Source organism: Molothrus ater, chromosome 6 (assembly GCF_012460135.2).
Source record: "Molothrus ater isolate BHLD 08-10-18 breed brown headed cowbird chromosome 6, BPBGC_Mater_1.1, whole genome shotgun sequence".
Lineage (NCBI taxonomy): Eukaryota > Metazoa > Chordata > Aves > Passeriformes > Icteridae > Molothrus > Molothrus ater.
The window spans coordinates 37,502,811-37,520,183 of record NC_050483.2 but is presented as its reverse complement, the minus strand read 5'-3'; the positions used below and the strand labels follow the sequence as shown (position 1 = coordinate 37,520,183).

Sequence of the window (17,373 nt, the reverse complement as noted above, 5' to 3'; positions counted from 1 at the left end):
TAAAACTCCACTAGCTTTAGATCTAGTTAAAACTAATCCAAACATCTGTACACAGGCTTTCACCAAGTTAACTTCCTGTGCAAGTATTTTATGTAATCTATCTTAATTGTACAACTGAGCTACAGCAGTAGCAGTTAAAGCTGTAAAACTCTCTTAATCCTTAAGAAAGCCAGAGAAATGTTTCAGCTTTCAGACAGAATTACAATAGCTCCAGGCCAGAAGTGTTTACAATCCTGCATTATTTATTAGTTTGAGGTAGTGCTGAACACATGAGAGTCTAAGGAAAGGGGTGGGAGTAAAATGATATTTTGAAATCTGGTGCCTGAATATTCCACCAGGATGTGTGATTTAGTGAAGATGAAAACACTAACCAGGCACACACACCTGTGTACAGGCATAAAGTTTCAAAGCCCACACAGTTTTAAAGGAAAATCCATAGCCAACTTCCAGTTCAAAAATTATATTAAATATAAAATAACCAATTAATGCATTTACAGAAAAATTAAACCAATATGAAAGTAACCCCTTTCATACAGTTCGCAAAAAAGGAAGGATTAAGTTAAGGCACAGTGAGTAATACAGTATTTCATACAAAGAAGGCAGTGAGAGCATTTGTTATGCAACAAATAGTAGGGAAAGGAAGTAAAAAAAACCAAACTGACATTAACTTATTGGAAGAAAAGCAAAGTATCCTTCAGCTGTCAAAGTATTACTCAAGATCTCTGATGTTTTCTTTCTTTGATGCTGTATGAACTCCTAACAAGCAGGTTTTCTGTGTATTCCCTCAGTGTTGAATCAAGCTCTCCCTTGCAGATGTTCAAGGCAAAGGAGTGATTTTACACTGTGGTCAGCACACCCTGTCTTACGATTCAGAAAAGGCAAAGAATGGAGTATCAAAACAGATGGACTAGAGCTGATGATTGAATCCTCCTCCTTAGATTTCTGTAGTACTGGAGAGCTACAGAGAGATGAGAGGAAAAATTTGTGCTGTACAGGACATTAGTTCAGGCAGAGGGTCATCTGAAATATGTAATGAATTCCAGAAACTAAGAGCCAAGTTACCTGGCCTGTGGTGTTACATCAGGCTCCTTAGTTGGCAGTGGGAGCAAGGCCAGGGACACGTCACGATACCCAACAACCCAATTTCATTGAGGACTATTTTTAACTTTTTTTTTTAATAAATCTCAAGGACAGAAGTAATGTTCTACATGGTAATGGTGCAGGTTCTCTGCTCCTTTACCTACAACAGTTGTCCACAGAAAATGACTGGGGCAATGACATCTGATTGTTGCAAAGTAAACTATTCACCTTTTACAAGCTACAGGTACAGTCATTGCAGTAAAACAGTCTTAATTGGTATTAGATGTGGAGCTGCACTTCATTTAGACAAAAATAAAAATTTCTGGTTTTGTAAGTGCAGTATCACGTATTTATTTAAGAGAAGAAAAGAGTCCTAAGTTTGGTTTTGTTGTTTCTAGTTATTTATGTGTTCTGTGCTAATAGGATGAAAATTATCTGCAGTGGCACATCCCTTACTGGCAATTTAACATTCAACACACAGTTTGTTTAGGTTACTCAAGTACACAGACTTGTGTAATCTATGTCCAAAAAAGTTCCTAGTTCTAGACTGGTACTACATAGAGGGTCCCGTGCACTTAATATCATTTAGCAAACTTTAGTTTCTTTTCCAGACCACTGAGAGCATGCATTCAAGCACCTGGGTCTCTTAATTCTTGGGCTTGAGAACATCTTAGACTGATGTTAGTTCTGAACTTTGCTACAACAGCACTGGTTGGAGCAGCTGATCACTATTAGCCTCTAAGAGTGCTGGTACCTGTTAGTAAGTTCATAAGGATGCTTATAGCCTCCTGGAAGTTGGGATTTTTTTACTTGATAAACAAAAATTCAGTGGACCCTTTAATCTAATTAACATTAAATCTAACATTTTTCTCTTGTGTTAACGACAGAAAAAAATACATGCATACAACAGTGACAATAAATAGGGGGGATAAGACTCTATTATAATTACCTTTGAGTTACAGGATATTAATTCCTATTAATCTATTCATAGAGAGCCAAGTTGCAAACAATGTGCAAATCAGGTTTTTAGAAGTAGGAAACAGCACTGCCTCTGCAATCCACAGGTGTTAGAGACACAGCAATTCAAAGAAAAGACATTTCTACTTACTTTACACAGAAATTAGCTCACACATTCCATTTTAGACCAAATGTTGTAGTGCAATTTTCATTTTAACTGAAGTGCCAATTTGGCAGAATGCCTCAGCCTTTATTAGGCAGACTGACTGAACAGACATCGCCTAGCTCTCTCCTGATCAATAAGAATGGTAGGAGTTGTATTTCACTGAACAAGCATAATCCTATTTTTCCTGTTTATAGGCAGATTGTGACACCTGACAGTTCTTATTTCCTACATTATACAGAGCTTTACACTTAAGGAGGGACAGGAACTACATCTTGTTTATTTTCCGCAGTGGGTGGGCAATCTCCCTCATTTTCAAAGTTTACATTCACGAATGAAGAGCATGCTGTTGCTCCAGGCTGGTCTGTCTGGACAGGAGCTTCAACTTGTGGCTTGTTCTGCTGCTCCTGATGCTGTCTTTCTGCTGCTTCTGACATCTTGTTTTCCTGTTCCTCCTCTTCTGCCTAGAAAGAGATAACCACATTCATATGCTACTATTTACTATTTACCACTTACTTAGATTAAGTCTTTCCATAAGAGCATAATAGTTACTATTACAAGGTAAGGACAATTGTTCCACTAGAAAAGAGTCACTAGTTGATCATAAGATAAGGTACATTCCAAACTCCACTCCCATTATGGAAAAAAAAAATCCCCAAAAGTGAAGGATTAAACTGTGTTAAACACAGAAAAAAGACACGTATCTAGAGAAGCAGTTTTAGTTAACAGCAATAGTGACAGGTCTACCTCCTCTAAAGCTTTTTCAGCTCTCAATTAAAAAAAAAGTAATAAAGCTTTAAATATGTTTTCAATCTCTTCTAAAGGAAGATTATTAAGGGTTAGGTTATCTTGCCTAAAGCACTGGCTATTTATCAGTATTGGCCATTTATGCTTTAGAACAAACAGTAACCTCGTGTTCAATTTACCCTTGAGACTGTCTTGAACAAGTTTTAGAGCTGGAAAGCGTATTGCTAGCAGCAATACCCCTTTTTCAGTGTTCAGCAGCTGTCCATCCAACTTTCTCACAGTGTTGATTTAAGAATGCATGGTACAAGAGAAACAGAACAGAGGTCAGCACCCACCCATTTCTAAGACTGATGAGCTGGAGAGAAAAGGCTGATGGATAAGAAAGCATTAATCATGCATCAAATGAAAACTGGAGGCAAGCTGGAATTGAGAGTCTAAAGCTTCATTTTAATGCTAGAATACAAATTTTATTTTTTAGAGTACCAGGGAAGACAAGTTGGGAGAGGAGTGCAAGAACCCTAGCTCCCACACATACCTCTCTCTTCATTCTGTAATACTCATCAATGGCATATTGGTATTTTGGTGTGCTTATTCCCAGAACAGATGCAATCTTTTCCCCCAGGAAATCACACACTAAAAAATAAAGGGAGGTTTACATAGGATTAGTATCTAGAAGAAAATTCTTGTATGCTGTTTTATTATAAAAATTATCACCATCTTTCCTGAATGGTTTTCTCTAGTCCTACTTCACTCACAAAATACCACAAAAACCTGTGAGGTTATCTCCTTATAGGTAATTATTAGCTGAATATACTAATAATTGCTCTTTAGGATAAAGAATGAACAAATGGAGAAGAATATGAAATTCAGTGAAAATATACATGGTGATAGGGTTTGAATTCTTCTAGTTTCAGCTTTGGATCTAAGTTTGTTTTGCTAGGAATCAGTTAAAGGGTAAGCCTTGAGCTGAACTTAAACTGAAAATTAAGGTTAGACAAAAGTACATGGGTACCAACTGTACTGGCAGTTCAATCTGGTGGTACTAGCAAACCAGACAGGATTTACTGACATAAGCATACCTCAAGTCAGTTTTAACAATGTTCTGTGTTGCATACTAACGGATTAATAAAATATTTGTTTCAGCTGTCTCAATTTTCAAGGTGTAGGCTACATTCAGTGCTACTTTGCTAAAACAGGTAGGGGACAGTCAGAAGTATGGAGCAGAGGTAAGCTTGTGTCAGTCAGTTTCTTTGCCACGGTGATGGCTGCAGATAACACTGGTCGAGTAAAGACAGGCAAGAAGTCAAATATTCTGCACTTCAAATTGTAAATCTGCCCCAAGGATGCAAATGACTTAGTCATCTTCAGGGAAAAAAACAGAAGTCAGTCACTGACTGCTTCAATGAACATTCAGAAAAACTAACTCTATAGATATCCTGGCATCCTGAGTGCTGTGCAAAAGACCAGTTCAAATTACAGGGGTAAGAGCCAAAACTGAAGTGCAAAGAAGAAAGGACTGATCGTCAAATTCATAAAGGGCTTCTAAAAAAAGGAAAAGCAATATCTACCCTTGCATATGAAGAACAGATACATCAAGGAATATAGTTACACTGTACATTAGAGAAAAGGCATTTCTAAAAATAAGGATAGGTTAACTAATACAACTGACTGCCAAAAAATATTAAAGTATTCAAAATTATGTGTACAATGACAGAAGCTCCATAATATTTGTGGAAAAAAACCCAGTAAAGATACTTTACCTTGGAAAGAACACAGACTATGACAAGCATTTTTAAAACTTGGCAAAATTTTAAGAGGTCCACAAGTCAAATAAATGTCTGTGCAGTACCCTTGACAACAGTCCTGTTTATTTTGTAACCTCAGAAGTTCATAGTACAGCACACAACCAGATGTGTTCTTGGGATACTTTCTCGTTGTCTTCAGAAAAACTGTCAGTTTAGTTACACCAGCCAGCATTCTTTCCAGGTAACATCACACAAAATGGTTCCATACAAAATCTAATAGAAAACTGATATATTCCCTTGCCAACATCAATCTATCTCCATATGAAGAAAAAGGGGGAAAAGCATTCATCAAGAGTATTTTCTGTTCATTCTTCCATGCAAGAATTGTTTATTAAAAGTAAAAAAAAGAAAAAATTATAAATGCCTAAGGCAGGAGAGTATGTCTCCACAGATTAAATACAGTTCAATTCATACTCCTGAAAAAACAAGTAGAACCCAAAGATGATTTACAGTTTGTCAACATGACTTTGTGACTTCCAGTATTCCCCTTCTGGTTTACCCAAGAATTAACTAAAGCAATACCTGATAAGGTTGATGTGGCAACTCGCAGCATGTGAAACCACAAGTAGGGTCCCCATGTGAGTGTTGTCTGCAGGAACAAGAGTAGTGTGAGTATGTACAGCTGTGTGGCCATGGCACAAAATAACACATGCAAAACTGAAAATGGCTGTAGAAGAAAGACCTGCAATGTTTTCTGTTTTCCAGCTACTACCATGTTTTTGCTTTAAAATAAGTATAGACCAGAAAAGTGAAGCAAAATATCACCATAAGATATAACCATGGTTTACCTCTGGGAAAATTTCTTTCACTGCTTTTTGTTTCCTGCTTCCAGACTTGGGAAATGACAAGTAGCCAACTCAATGCTTGGCTAGAAAAAGCTTTCCACAACGTTCTGAATTCCATCAGGCCAAGAGGAGAAGTGAGGTAACAAAGTAGTCCCTCATTACAATAATGAGTGAACTGCAAAAGACTGTTTAAAATCAAATCAATCCTTCAAACCTCTGAGGAAGAGGCTGCTTTAAAACATTTACAACCAAACAGAAATAATCCCTTGAAATTACACCTGGAAAAGAAAGCCAGGAGCCCTGAGTGGGGGGGAGTTACTGCAGCTCTGAGGGAGCGATGGAGCCAAGCAAAGCCCCTGGGGTGCTGTGAACCACGAGGAACACACCGGGAATAAACAGGGCTCAGCTGGGTCACCTCAAGCATTTGCCTGTGAGTGAGGAAGTTTCTCTGAAGAGCCTGCACACCAGGGCACACAACATGGGACACAAACATGAGGAGATCTGTGTGCTGCTGCAGGGGTAGGATCTCATCAGGACCCCAGGGATACAGTGAATGCACCGAGTGCTGCTGTGGAGGGATGCAGGCTGCTTAGGAAGGCCTGGCCAGGAAGACAAAAGGAATTGCTCTTTGCACGACTGGGGTGTATTCACAGCTACAGCAAAAATACTGCAGCCTCCACATGAACTGATACATAGATATATATATTGTAAATTAAAGATTTATAATTAAATTAATTATAAAATAATGGGTGTGCACAGGCTATGCTTTTCATTCAGGGAAGAGACTCTATCTGTTTAAGAAAAAAACAAATCAAACTGTATAATAAAAGGGGGAAAAGCAGATGCCAAGCAAATGAGGAAAAAATTGTAGGCTTTCCCATTTGTGAAAAGGCAAATTCAACTTTCACAGTGAACTAAAATATGTTTATAGTTAACAGGCTGCTGTATTCAGGCAAGCTGTTTGATACATATTTCCCCTCAGAAAAGATCTCTGTAGAAGTACCTTTCTTCTGGAAAGTAGCAATTCAAAGTGTTAGCTTTTATTAAGTAAAACACATGAGCTCTACTCAGCTATGTAAGTATTTATAACTTGCTACTAAGAACTGTTTGGTAGTAACCTTTTTCTATGATCTTATTTAACAGATATGTGTACAGCAACAACCAGTATCATTTTAAATAATACAGCTACAGAAACTATCTGGTATAGCCTCAGTACATATGTACACAAGCACTAGACTTTGGTGCTTTCCAAGCATCATCTCTACAAATCAGTACAACAAGAATTGTCTGTCAAGCCACAAACTCAAGTTGGGCAGGCTGACAAAAAGCCAGATGCTATATATTTTTGGCAGTGGATATGGAAAATGTCCTGCCAAGGTAAAAGTGTAAGCAAAACCAGCTGCTATCCTACTCACACAAAAGCACCTCCAGCTCATTGATTATGTGCTCAGTTGGCAGAAAGGCTAACGAGGAGTTTGTTCAGTTGAAGAAGTCAAAAAAGTGCTGGAAAAACTTGTTGCCACAGGTGCAAATAATGGCACTGGCAGGGCTCTGCACAATCCTTCATGATGAGGTGACAAGGTTAAAAAGCATTCATGCAGGGCACAGGACAAACAAGGGCCTGCTGTGTGCTGTAAGAAAGAAGTTACAAGAGCCCCCATAATATTTCAGAGTGAAAAGACAAGCTGAGCTTCAATGTGACAGAAGTAAGTCAGACCCAGAACATTCTGACAAGTTTGTGGTAACACAAATGTGGGTAACAGCTGAGGCTCAGCAGACACAGAGAATCTATTGCTACTCTTCCCCCACCACAGCCAAAAATCAGTTTGGTACACTGGAAGCACTTCTAAGTTCAGCTTCATGGGAACCTCTGCTTTCTGACAAAGCCCAACCAGACATTTCCTCATCCCTGACAAGGCAGGCTTTGCCAGACTCCTCAGTTTAAAAAGTAACTTTCTTTCCAGCATCTCAAAAGGCAATATAAAATCATGAGAGGCCACATCACAGGAAATCAACAGGAGAAAGGTTTGGAGAGTAAACCACCAGGAACAAGCAGGAACAAGGGAATACATCCAAGGCATCACCTTTTTCCACACATTCCCCCTTTATATCTTCAGGGTAAATCTGGGTGCCTTCCCAGAGCACCTTGGAGAGGGAAGCAGAAATGGCTGATGTGAGGCAAGAACTGGTACTGGGGAAACTGGAACCGTTCAAGTGACACGAACAGGACTCTTAAGCAATGGCTCAGTACAAATTAATCCTTGTCAGTGAAGTAGCTTTAATACACTGAGCTGGAAACTGGAAAACCATACCCAAGTCAGGTCCTACAGACCTGCAGAACCACATACGCAGACACTGCATGGCAGCTTTCTTTGGCCAGCCAGAGAAGCCTTCATCTTCAGTCTTTAATCAACTCAAGGACATAGCAATATTGCATTTCTTGACAGGAAACAAGGGACAGTATGAAACACATACACTGTTTATAGTATTTCTCCTGCAATCAGTCTCTTTAGTGGATGTTTCTACAATGTTAATGTAATATAATGTTAATATAATTAAACAATGTTTAATTATATTACTCAACTACCCATTTTGTTGTCAAAATGGAAAACATCATAGTTTTGACAACCGATTTTTAAATTACAAAAAATCTTAATGCATCATTTTAATTTAAATAGGAATGCACATAATGGATTCAATCACTGATAAAATCAAGGGGCCTCTGGTTCAATAATGTATTATGATTTTGTTTCCTAGTGTGGGACTGCTGAAGGTAACACACATGTTCTCTTGAATTTCTGAATGCACCATGTTCCTGAACAATCCACATATGTATTTATTTTTCACAGATTTCAGCCCTAATAACACTTAAACTTTCAAAGGTATGTAGGGTTTCCTTTTGTCAGAGAAAATGGCAAAATGAGAAAAATAATAATATCCTGATTGGCAAAAACAAAATCCTGTAATTAATAGTTAATATACACCACCAAATATATACTCTTTTATTGTTTACTGTGCCAAGACAAAGTTTCAATTAATTTGCTAATTAGTTTAATCAATGACTGTTCAATAGGTTCTTTTGTGTAAGACCATGTAAAACTGTGGCATCTAAGACAAGCCAGTAAAAACAAGATCAGGAACACACATACCATACTCCATCAAGAGCTTCTACCATATTATGAGTAGTTATTACTTGGTCAGTGACTATTTTTCTCCTTCATCCTCAAATTCTTAAAAGAAAACCAGAGTTCAATGGTCCTCAAGAGAGAAATTTTTGCTATTTGAAGATAAAGCCCTTTTAACTACAGGATATCAAGATAACCTTCCTGCAAGGATGTATTTCAATCTTTCTGAGCATTGAAGGTTAATAAAATCAAATCCCTCCTGGAGCTTTGTTGCAGATGTCTTCTTGGGATGGATTCCAAAGTTATCACACCAAAGTCATGTTGCTCACAGTTCCTCTGTGCAGACTTACACTCCACCTTCTGCCCACTCATCTAATAGGTGAATACAGCAAAGAGTTTACACCAATAAACAGAAGGATTATCTTCTTAATTAATACAAAATAAAGTTTTGGTGGACAAAACCAAAAGAAAATACATATATATATATATATATATATATAGAGTGCAAACCTCTACATTTTAGGACAAAAGAATCAAAACCACATCTATGCTATTAAAGCATTTGAATTTCAGTGTGAGAACATTCAGATATTACTGAATGCTATTATCTAAAAAATAATATCCTGTGTTCTGGATTGAAAAACACAAAGCACAATAGAATGGGCACCCCAGTCCAACAATGTTAATGAACTGAGTGCTGACCTACTGAAGCACTAGAAGTTCTTTCAAAGAAAATTTAAAACCCAGCTCTTTTTGAGAATTGTTTTGTTAGGAGTAACAGGAATCCACCACACCAAGTGCTCTGGTTATGGTATTACCAGGATATATACATATTACTTTGCTTAGTAAGAAACACATTGGCATTGTCTGCTTAGCTGTAAAACACAATTAAACCAAGGTACTTACTGAAGACATTTCTTTACAACACAGCAAAATATTTGTTTCCCTTAAACTCATTCAGAAACTGCAAGGAGGCTAATACCAGCAGAGCTTTGATATTTCATGGAGGAAAGTTTCTATTCAAAATATTGAATGTGCTTTTTCTGAAAATAAACTGGTCCAGAAACAGCTATTGCCTGAAACATACTTTTTTGTATCCCAACTGAGATAACAAGTTTTAGACATGCTGGTCTCAGCAAACTGACTATTTAATTGCTTTTATAGAAATCCTACAAAAAAAAACATTTTAAAAGCAGCTGTTGGCTAAAACACCAAAGCTCAGCTTGGACTAGCATTTCTTCAATTGTCTGGCTCAGCTGGGATACACAAAGCATGCAGGAGATAAAGTAAGCCTCACTTAATGGCAACCCCTGCTCTAATCAAGTTCATTCTGTCCGAGGTAAAAAGCAATACATAATAAGGCATAGAGTGCTTCACAATAAACTACCCTGGCTTGGGGGGTGCTTTTATTAAAAAATGTATTCAAAATTAAGGACTTAATAAACTATAAAAGGAGAATAATGCAATCTTAACTCCACCATACAATATTGTTTTTGGTACTCAGAAAAGAAATCTGTGTTAGGAAAGGAGGGGAACAATCATGTAGCATTCCTGGCTGTTGTGCACACTTGAGGGCTCTTCAGTTAAGTGTCCATGTGCACAGCAGCATGCATGTCTCTGCCCTCACAACACCTACACCAAGGCTTGTGAGCCTTCTGTCACTGCATCACCATGGAACTCTTCTACTGTCAGGAAATGGCACAAAAAACTACACACATCTTGTTCCCTGATCATTGTAATTGGGAACTAAAATCTCTCAGACATCCACAGATATCTGACATGACTGCCAAGTGGGGAACAGACCTCACTCTGAAGATACCTGAACATCACCATAACAGTCAGAAAGTTCACAGTTCCTGCTTTGATTTGAGAAGATCCTTAAGGAGGAAAAAACCACCCTAGTACCCAGCAAGGCAGCTTAACATCTCACTCATTGTTTGTGATTGCAGTACAGTTCTTTTCCAACTATATACTTTGTGTGTATTTAATGCTGATAATATCCTACCTGCTATCAAGCTAATGTTATTGTTTTGCTGTATACAATAACTGCCTACCAAGAAAGAGGGCAATGCCATCCATCCACATAAAATGCATTGCAATAGCTTCACCTATTGGTGGAACCCCCAATCCCACCTGAATTCCCACAATCTCACTGGAGCTTAGTCCTCAACCCACCTTTTTTCTTTTTCAAGATAAACTAATTTTACAGAGGGGAAGAGAGGTACTGCTTGGCAGTCAGAGCAAACCTCTTATGGTCCACCAGTTCTTCAGAAGAGCATAAGCAGAAAGGCAAAATCTTCAGTCCCTTCAAGAAAGCCAAGCTCTCCCAGGATGGATACACATACTAATAAATACAGGGTCTACTACCTGTAGGGTAAATAGAAAGCTTCAATCACAACATTTCTTAATTATGGATTCCCACACAATGGTGCAGGAGTCATTTCAACAATGTCAAGTAGACATTCTACTTGACAGCAATGTCAAGTAGAAAGCAGGGCACTGTTGTCCATGCATGCAAGGCCTCTTCCCTGAAGTGTGGGAACCAGGAGCTCCACAGCAGTGTCTGCCTCCAGCGTGCAGCCAGGCAGGACAAGCAGTCCTGCACAAAGCCATGGCTCCTGGCTGCCTGACCACACAGCAGCACAGCAGGGAGGACACAGCCACTTTGGGAGCCTCCAGCTCACTACGGGCAGAGAAGGCCAAGAAGAGAAGTCTGCCAGCAGGCAGGGAATAGGACTGCAGACTCAATTTACTGAGGCAAGGATTGTTGCAGAAGGGTGGAGGTGGCTGGCATACAAGTTTCTGGGTCTGCCATAAAAGAAACATGAGACTGGGCATGTGGAGAGACAAAGAGCAGGATGTGGATCTTCTCTGGGACTGACTGCCAGAGGGGGGGCAGCTGCTGCTGCAGGTGTTGGCACATGTGGCTGTAAACTTTGCAATCACACTATCACTACATAATAGTTTATCAGACAGGCCAACAGAATAAAACAGTTTACATATTTCATTTTACCTCTATGTCGAGATCTACAATCATTGACAAAAAGGAAAATGCATTTTAGCAGCTACAATGCACACTACTGTGTTTAATTGTTGAGACTTCACTTGAATCTGGACCAATAAAAGGAAACTCCATTCACAGGCTGAGCAACATCTCATCAATACAAATGAACATTACTTACATGGACTCGGCAGGTCCTTTAAAATCTGGTTTTCATGTATCATGAATTACACAAGTCTTCCTTTATTTCTGCAAGTCATCTGTTTCTTTCCCTCCTTTACTCTTTTAATTATATAAAATTGTTGTTATGGTGACCCTAAATTACAGGTTTAATTATTCAGTGTCAACAAACATAAGGAAAAAATGTCTCCCTTGCATTTTTTTTTTAAGCAACAGTATAAATCAAGGTATCTACTTGTATCAACACAGCAAGTATTATTTGAAGGGAAATGCAGGAGAGGACAAACAATAACTGTGAAGAAATTAAACCCATTTCTAATTAATAAGGCTACTTTAGTTGGAAGAGAACTCCAGGACAAAACTGCCCAGTAATACTTTTCACAGATTTCTGAGTCTGTTAAGCCAATCAAATTATTAGAATTTATAGAGAAAGACTGTATCAGATTTGTGACACAAAAAATTAAGTATAAAATGTTTATAGCTGCCCAGCAAACCAGAAGTAGTTATTTATCAAGTAAAATACCTACAGGATCTACAGGTGGCAACAGGTCTTTTTTCTCTTGTTCATCTTCCTCTTCATCTGTGCTATATTCTTCCATTGTTTCTCCACTTGCAAAATGAATAACCCTCCTTGGAATTTTCTTTTTCTTTCCTATGACACCCAGCTCCACATTCTCAAAGCCGCTTTCTCCCTTTGAAATTTGCTATAAAGGAAAAAAAAATCATTATCTCAAGTGCATGCTTCTGGAACTGGAAAGTTCCCCCTTAACAAACTTCATGAGATATTTAAAATATTTTAGATTAATTAGCATTTACAGTGGACACTTATTAGAGCTTGCCTGTAGATAAAAGACTGAAACATTCTTGTTTGCAGATATGTAAAAACCAATCCCTTCTCTAAAAGTAACAAACAGGTTTCTTCTGGGGGGTCATGTTTCATTAAATAATTTGATAAGCATAGAAATATCAATATTTATTGAATAAATATTTAATATTTATGGTTGGGTTTGGAATGAATATCTGATGAAATTAATCAAGTAGTTCATAGGCTGTAGCTGCCTCTTTGCAAGTTCAGACAGACACCTCTAACACAAAAGAGAACTGAATAACTAAGCAGCCAGGCTCAAGATTTAAAAAGATGCATGGAGGAATCTGCCCCTGTGGGCTTTCATCAGCAACCATGATTAGTGCAAGGGACCAGGCTAAAAGGACAACACTTAGTTTTGTGGCTAAGAACATACAAAGTGAGAAGTCTGGCTGTGTCCTCCAACTGCTGAATGCTACAATGCAGCCTTTGGGTCACAAGAATTAAGAATATATACTTCTAGTTCAGAAGCCTGTCAATAAATCCTTAGGCTAGTCACTCCTGCAGGCAGAGAATTTTAGTAAGGTTTTGTATTGCAGCTATCAAAACAGAGTCTTCATCTTGGTAGAGCTTTTAGATGCTGCTGCATCAAATGCACAAAACTGTGCTGAAAACACTTCTGTCATATAGAGAAGGCCAGAGAGGTTAGGAAATGCCAACCACATGTTTCTAATGTACCATGAAGGTTTTTAAAAATGCATGAGTTCATGTAATTTGAAACTGTATCATAAGGAATGACAGGCACAGTGTGTGCAGGATCCAGGTTGCATAAAATGCATTCCAGTTTCCAGCTTCTTCCCTACACAAACCTCATGATCTCCATAGAGCACAGTTCAAAATTATAAATAAAAATACATATTTTATCACACAGCTGTAAAATATCCCTTAATCACTGCAAGCACAGCATCCTCATCCTCATCCTCATGCTAGATTACACAACACAGCTTTGCAAGGCAAGCAGCTTGGTTAGCTGGGAAAGACAGTGGGCACGGGGGAGAGAGGCAGCAGAGGGTCCTGGGGAGCAGAACTGCTTCCTTCATTCCAGCCACGGATTCTTCCCGCGCCCACCAAGAGGAGGGAGGCAGGCAGAGCTCCACAGCGTGGAGAGGGAGCGCACCCATTCACCATCGCTCCGAGTGATTGATGCCCTGTACCGCCGCTCCTCAAATCTGCAAGTCATCTCAGCTCCCCAGCACCGCTCTGGCCAGGCTGGCACGTTCCAGGCATTTTCCTGGAGGAGCAGAGCAGAATCCAGCAGCAAGTTTTCAATGGGGTAATTCAGCTGAAACAGTATTTTCAGGCAGAATCACATTTTCACGTAGAATGACAAAACTGACTATCTGGGGCCCCAGTGCAATCTCTCTGCTGTCTATCAGTCTTGGGAACAGAGCAAAGCTACAAAAACACAAATGCTGAGAACAGTGAAGCAACCTGAGCCCAGGGAGCGCTGCTTGCTGCCATTATAAAAGTGCCACTTCCCGGGACTCCGTTCTGTATCTTTTTGTGCAAAAAGCACCACAGAATCAGCTTTTCATTAACATTCCACACTACTTTATTGGCATCGTACAATGACACTGTTTTTATATTTAGGCACAGTACTGAAGAGCACTGTTTCTTGCAAACACATCATAAATATCACTGTGATTAATAATAGCAAGCAATGTGAGCCCCTCCTTAAGAGCTCTTCTAAAAGCACAGTCTCTTAATCTGATTGTGGCTCATTTAGTGCAAATGCTTCAAATATTTTAACTTTAAAAAAATGTGGTTTAATATTTCAAGTTTTAAAAGCAAGCTTTAGTTCTCTGAACACCCCTCCCACACTCACACTCCCTACAGTAAGCAACTCCACATAGCTGGTACTGGTAGAACATTTCAGACAAATGCAGTAGCTCAAGAGAGCAAGGATTCACCAAGGAACAGTGAATCTGGTTCCCTTAGTAATCTAGCTCAAAGTCCTACATCATTAAATAAAATAATGCATGTCATCTGTTGTTTTGGTTATTACCTAGTCAACAAACCTGTATGGGTTTTAGTCATCACTGGCCTTTTAAGTTTCACCAGCACAGCAATAAAAGCTGATAAACGCTCCCAGGTGTGAGCAGAAAGTTCAGCACCAATAAATTTTATCTTTCCAAAACTGTGGTAATGCAAATTTATTCTAGAGTTATCAACTAGATTCACTTTACAGCTCAAAGGTTACGGTATTTCTTATTTGAGAATTTATACTTTTGATCTTCCTTTACGAATATGATCTTCTTTTCCAATTTAGGAAGTTTTTACAAAGACCTTTCTTCTAGTGTGTGGCTTTAGTCAGGTTTCTGACCTCATTTTTTTCCCACAGGCTCCTCTTTCTCTAACACATTATATGGTCTTGAAAGATTCAGTATTTGTGGCCACGTCACAGAAGTATTTACTTTGGCTTCTATTCTGGCAACTGCTAGACACCAAGGCTGGTCAGCCTTGTGCTTTTGCCACACTAGCTAACACTCTTAAGGCACTCGGTAAACACTGTAAGGCCACTGCCCCTTTCTTTTAAATGTCCCCTTGGAATTTTTCTTGGCTTTATGGCACACATACAAACCTTACCTGTCAGGCAGTCAGGATCTGAAGTTCCTGTTCCTTGTTTATCCTCTTTACACCTACTCTACCTCACCCTTTGACCAGAAACAGAGACGGAGCAGGGAATCTTGACAGTGCTGATAGAATACCCAGCACAACAGAATTTTAGTCCGCATATAAAATGCCAAAATAAATAAACTACTGTTAAGGATAAGGTGTGCCTGGACACCTGCAGGCAAGCTGGGAGAGCTGACACAAATAGTATTAGGTGATGCAATAACATAAAGTTTCATGAAAGAGACAAAGAAGAAAAGTAAAATGAAATAGGGAGAGACCAGGCTATTGACTTTGGCCTCTTTTAACCCTGCATTTGACATTTAACCTGTCAAATGCAGGAATCCTGGTAAGAGCTTATGAACCAAAGAACCAAAGTGCCCACTTTCCCAGAGAAAGACGAGTAATTCAATTTGCATAGATCTACTCACCAGATACTGCTAGTCACTGGAAGGCTGGCAACAGCTAATGAAAAATATTTCTACAATGCTATCTTGGCTGTCTTACTGATTTTTTTGAAAATATTTTTTTGGCTGGGGTTCGGGGGCAGGAGGGTTGTTTAGGCTTGAGCGATTTGGGTTTTTTTTTCATACTGCTTGTTTGACTTTCCACCCTTGTGTTTCAACTGAAATTAAACAGCATAAGTCTTTCAGAAACAAAAGACAAGATGACAGAGACGGAGGACGGCTATTAGAAAATAGCCTCCAACAAGCCTCGGAAAGGCACCACAAGCGGGGAAGGGGCAGCGGCAGCGGCCACAGCACCCAGGGCGCAGCCGAGGCCGGAGCGAGGAGCGGCAGGACAGGGAGCTCGCCGGGCTGCGCTGTAATTAAGAGCTGCTGTCCCTGACCTCCTCCCACGCCTTCGCCAACTTGACAGCACGGAGGGAAGTGGAAACCTGTCTCACTCTAATATTCATCAGGCTCGTTTGTCAGAGGCATTGTCCGCCGACGAGCAGGAGACACCGGAGACACGCGTGCCCGCCGCGCTGTCTGTAATTACAGCGCGCTGGATAGAAGGGCAGACTGGCTGACAGACAGACAGACCTCCTCTCCCGCGGCCGGGCCACTGCACCCCGCCGCCACAGCGGGGACCGGGGGCTCCCCCAGCCCCGCGCACCCCCGGCGCCTCAGGCCGCGGCCACCACTCCCGCCCCGGCCCGATCCGCCGCGGCCTCGCCCCGCTCCGGAAGCGGCTACGCCCGGGCCCCGCCGCCCGCCCGGAGCGACCGGGGAGCCGCGCCGGCCCCGCTCACCTGCTCGGGCTCCATGGCGCCGGCGGCGGGCGCGCAGTAGAGGGTGATGGCGGACAGCCCCTGTTCCATCCTCCCGCCCGCCGCGGCGCCGGGGGAGGGCGGCAGCGGGCCCGCCGCGGCCCGGGGAGGCGAGCGCGGCCGGGCGGCACCGCCTGTCACACCGCCCGCCGGGGCGGTGCCTGCGGCCCGCGGGGCCGGCCGCGAACAGGAGCCGGCACCCGGCCGGCAGAGACTGGGGCACCGCCGCCACCGGCTTCGGTCATTTCGGTTCTCTCCGCAGCCCGGCATTAACCGGAGCCGGGAGGGAGGCACGGGAGAGGCCAAGGGCGGCCGGGCTGCCAGGGACAGCCGTACCGCCACAGAGGCGGAAACGTACCCTCACTGCGCTGAGGGAAAAGCACCGTTCTGGGGCAACACACACATCATCTCCCCAAAATAGCGTGAAAACCTGCAAAATAATAGAATAATATTTTAAGAAGCAGATGGAGTTCCTTGCCAGTAGTTAAGGGGCTTACTAGCCCAGGACCACCCTTGCTCAGCCTTGCAGGATTGGGTGATGGTTCAGGTAACTCAGCCCTTTGTAAAGAACGAACGAACCCTTGAATAAGAAAGAAATGCAGACCAAGAGGGCCCTGGCCCTTGGGCTGCGGCTGGGTGAGAAAATAACATGCATGCCCAGGAGGGTGGGAGAAGTGTTTGCCAGGTAAGATTTGCTCAGCTGCTCCTGGAGAGAGGTGGGAGCCCTGCCTCCAGTGTGTGCTGATCCCGGCAAAATGTACATTAGTAAATGTCAATTA

General features: G+C 41.0%; 1 protein-coding gene across 1 annotated transcript; it reads right to left on the bottom strand.

Moving 5' to 3' along the window:
- Positions 1-444: 444 nt before the first annotated feature.
- FAM177A1 (family with sequence similarity 177 member A1) lies at positions 445-16,839 on the bottom strand. Its single transcript, XM_036383675.2, is given in 6 exon segments — positions 445-2,664; positions 3,483-3,580; positions 5,275-5,341; positions 12,371-12,547; positions 16,577-16,767; positions 16,770-16,839. Coding segments are annotated over 6 exon segments (816 nt in total). The 3' UTR covers positions 445-2,451.
- Positions 16,840-17,373: the final 534 nt, after the last annotated feature.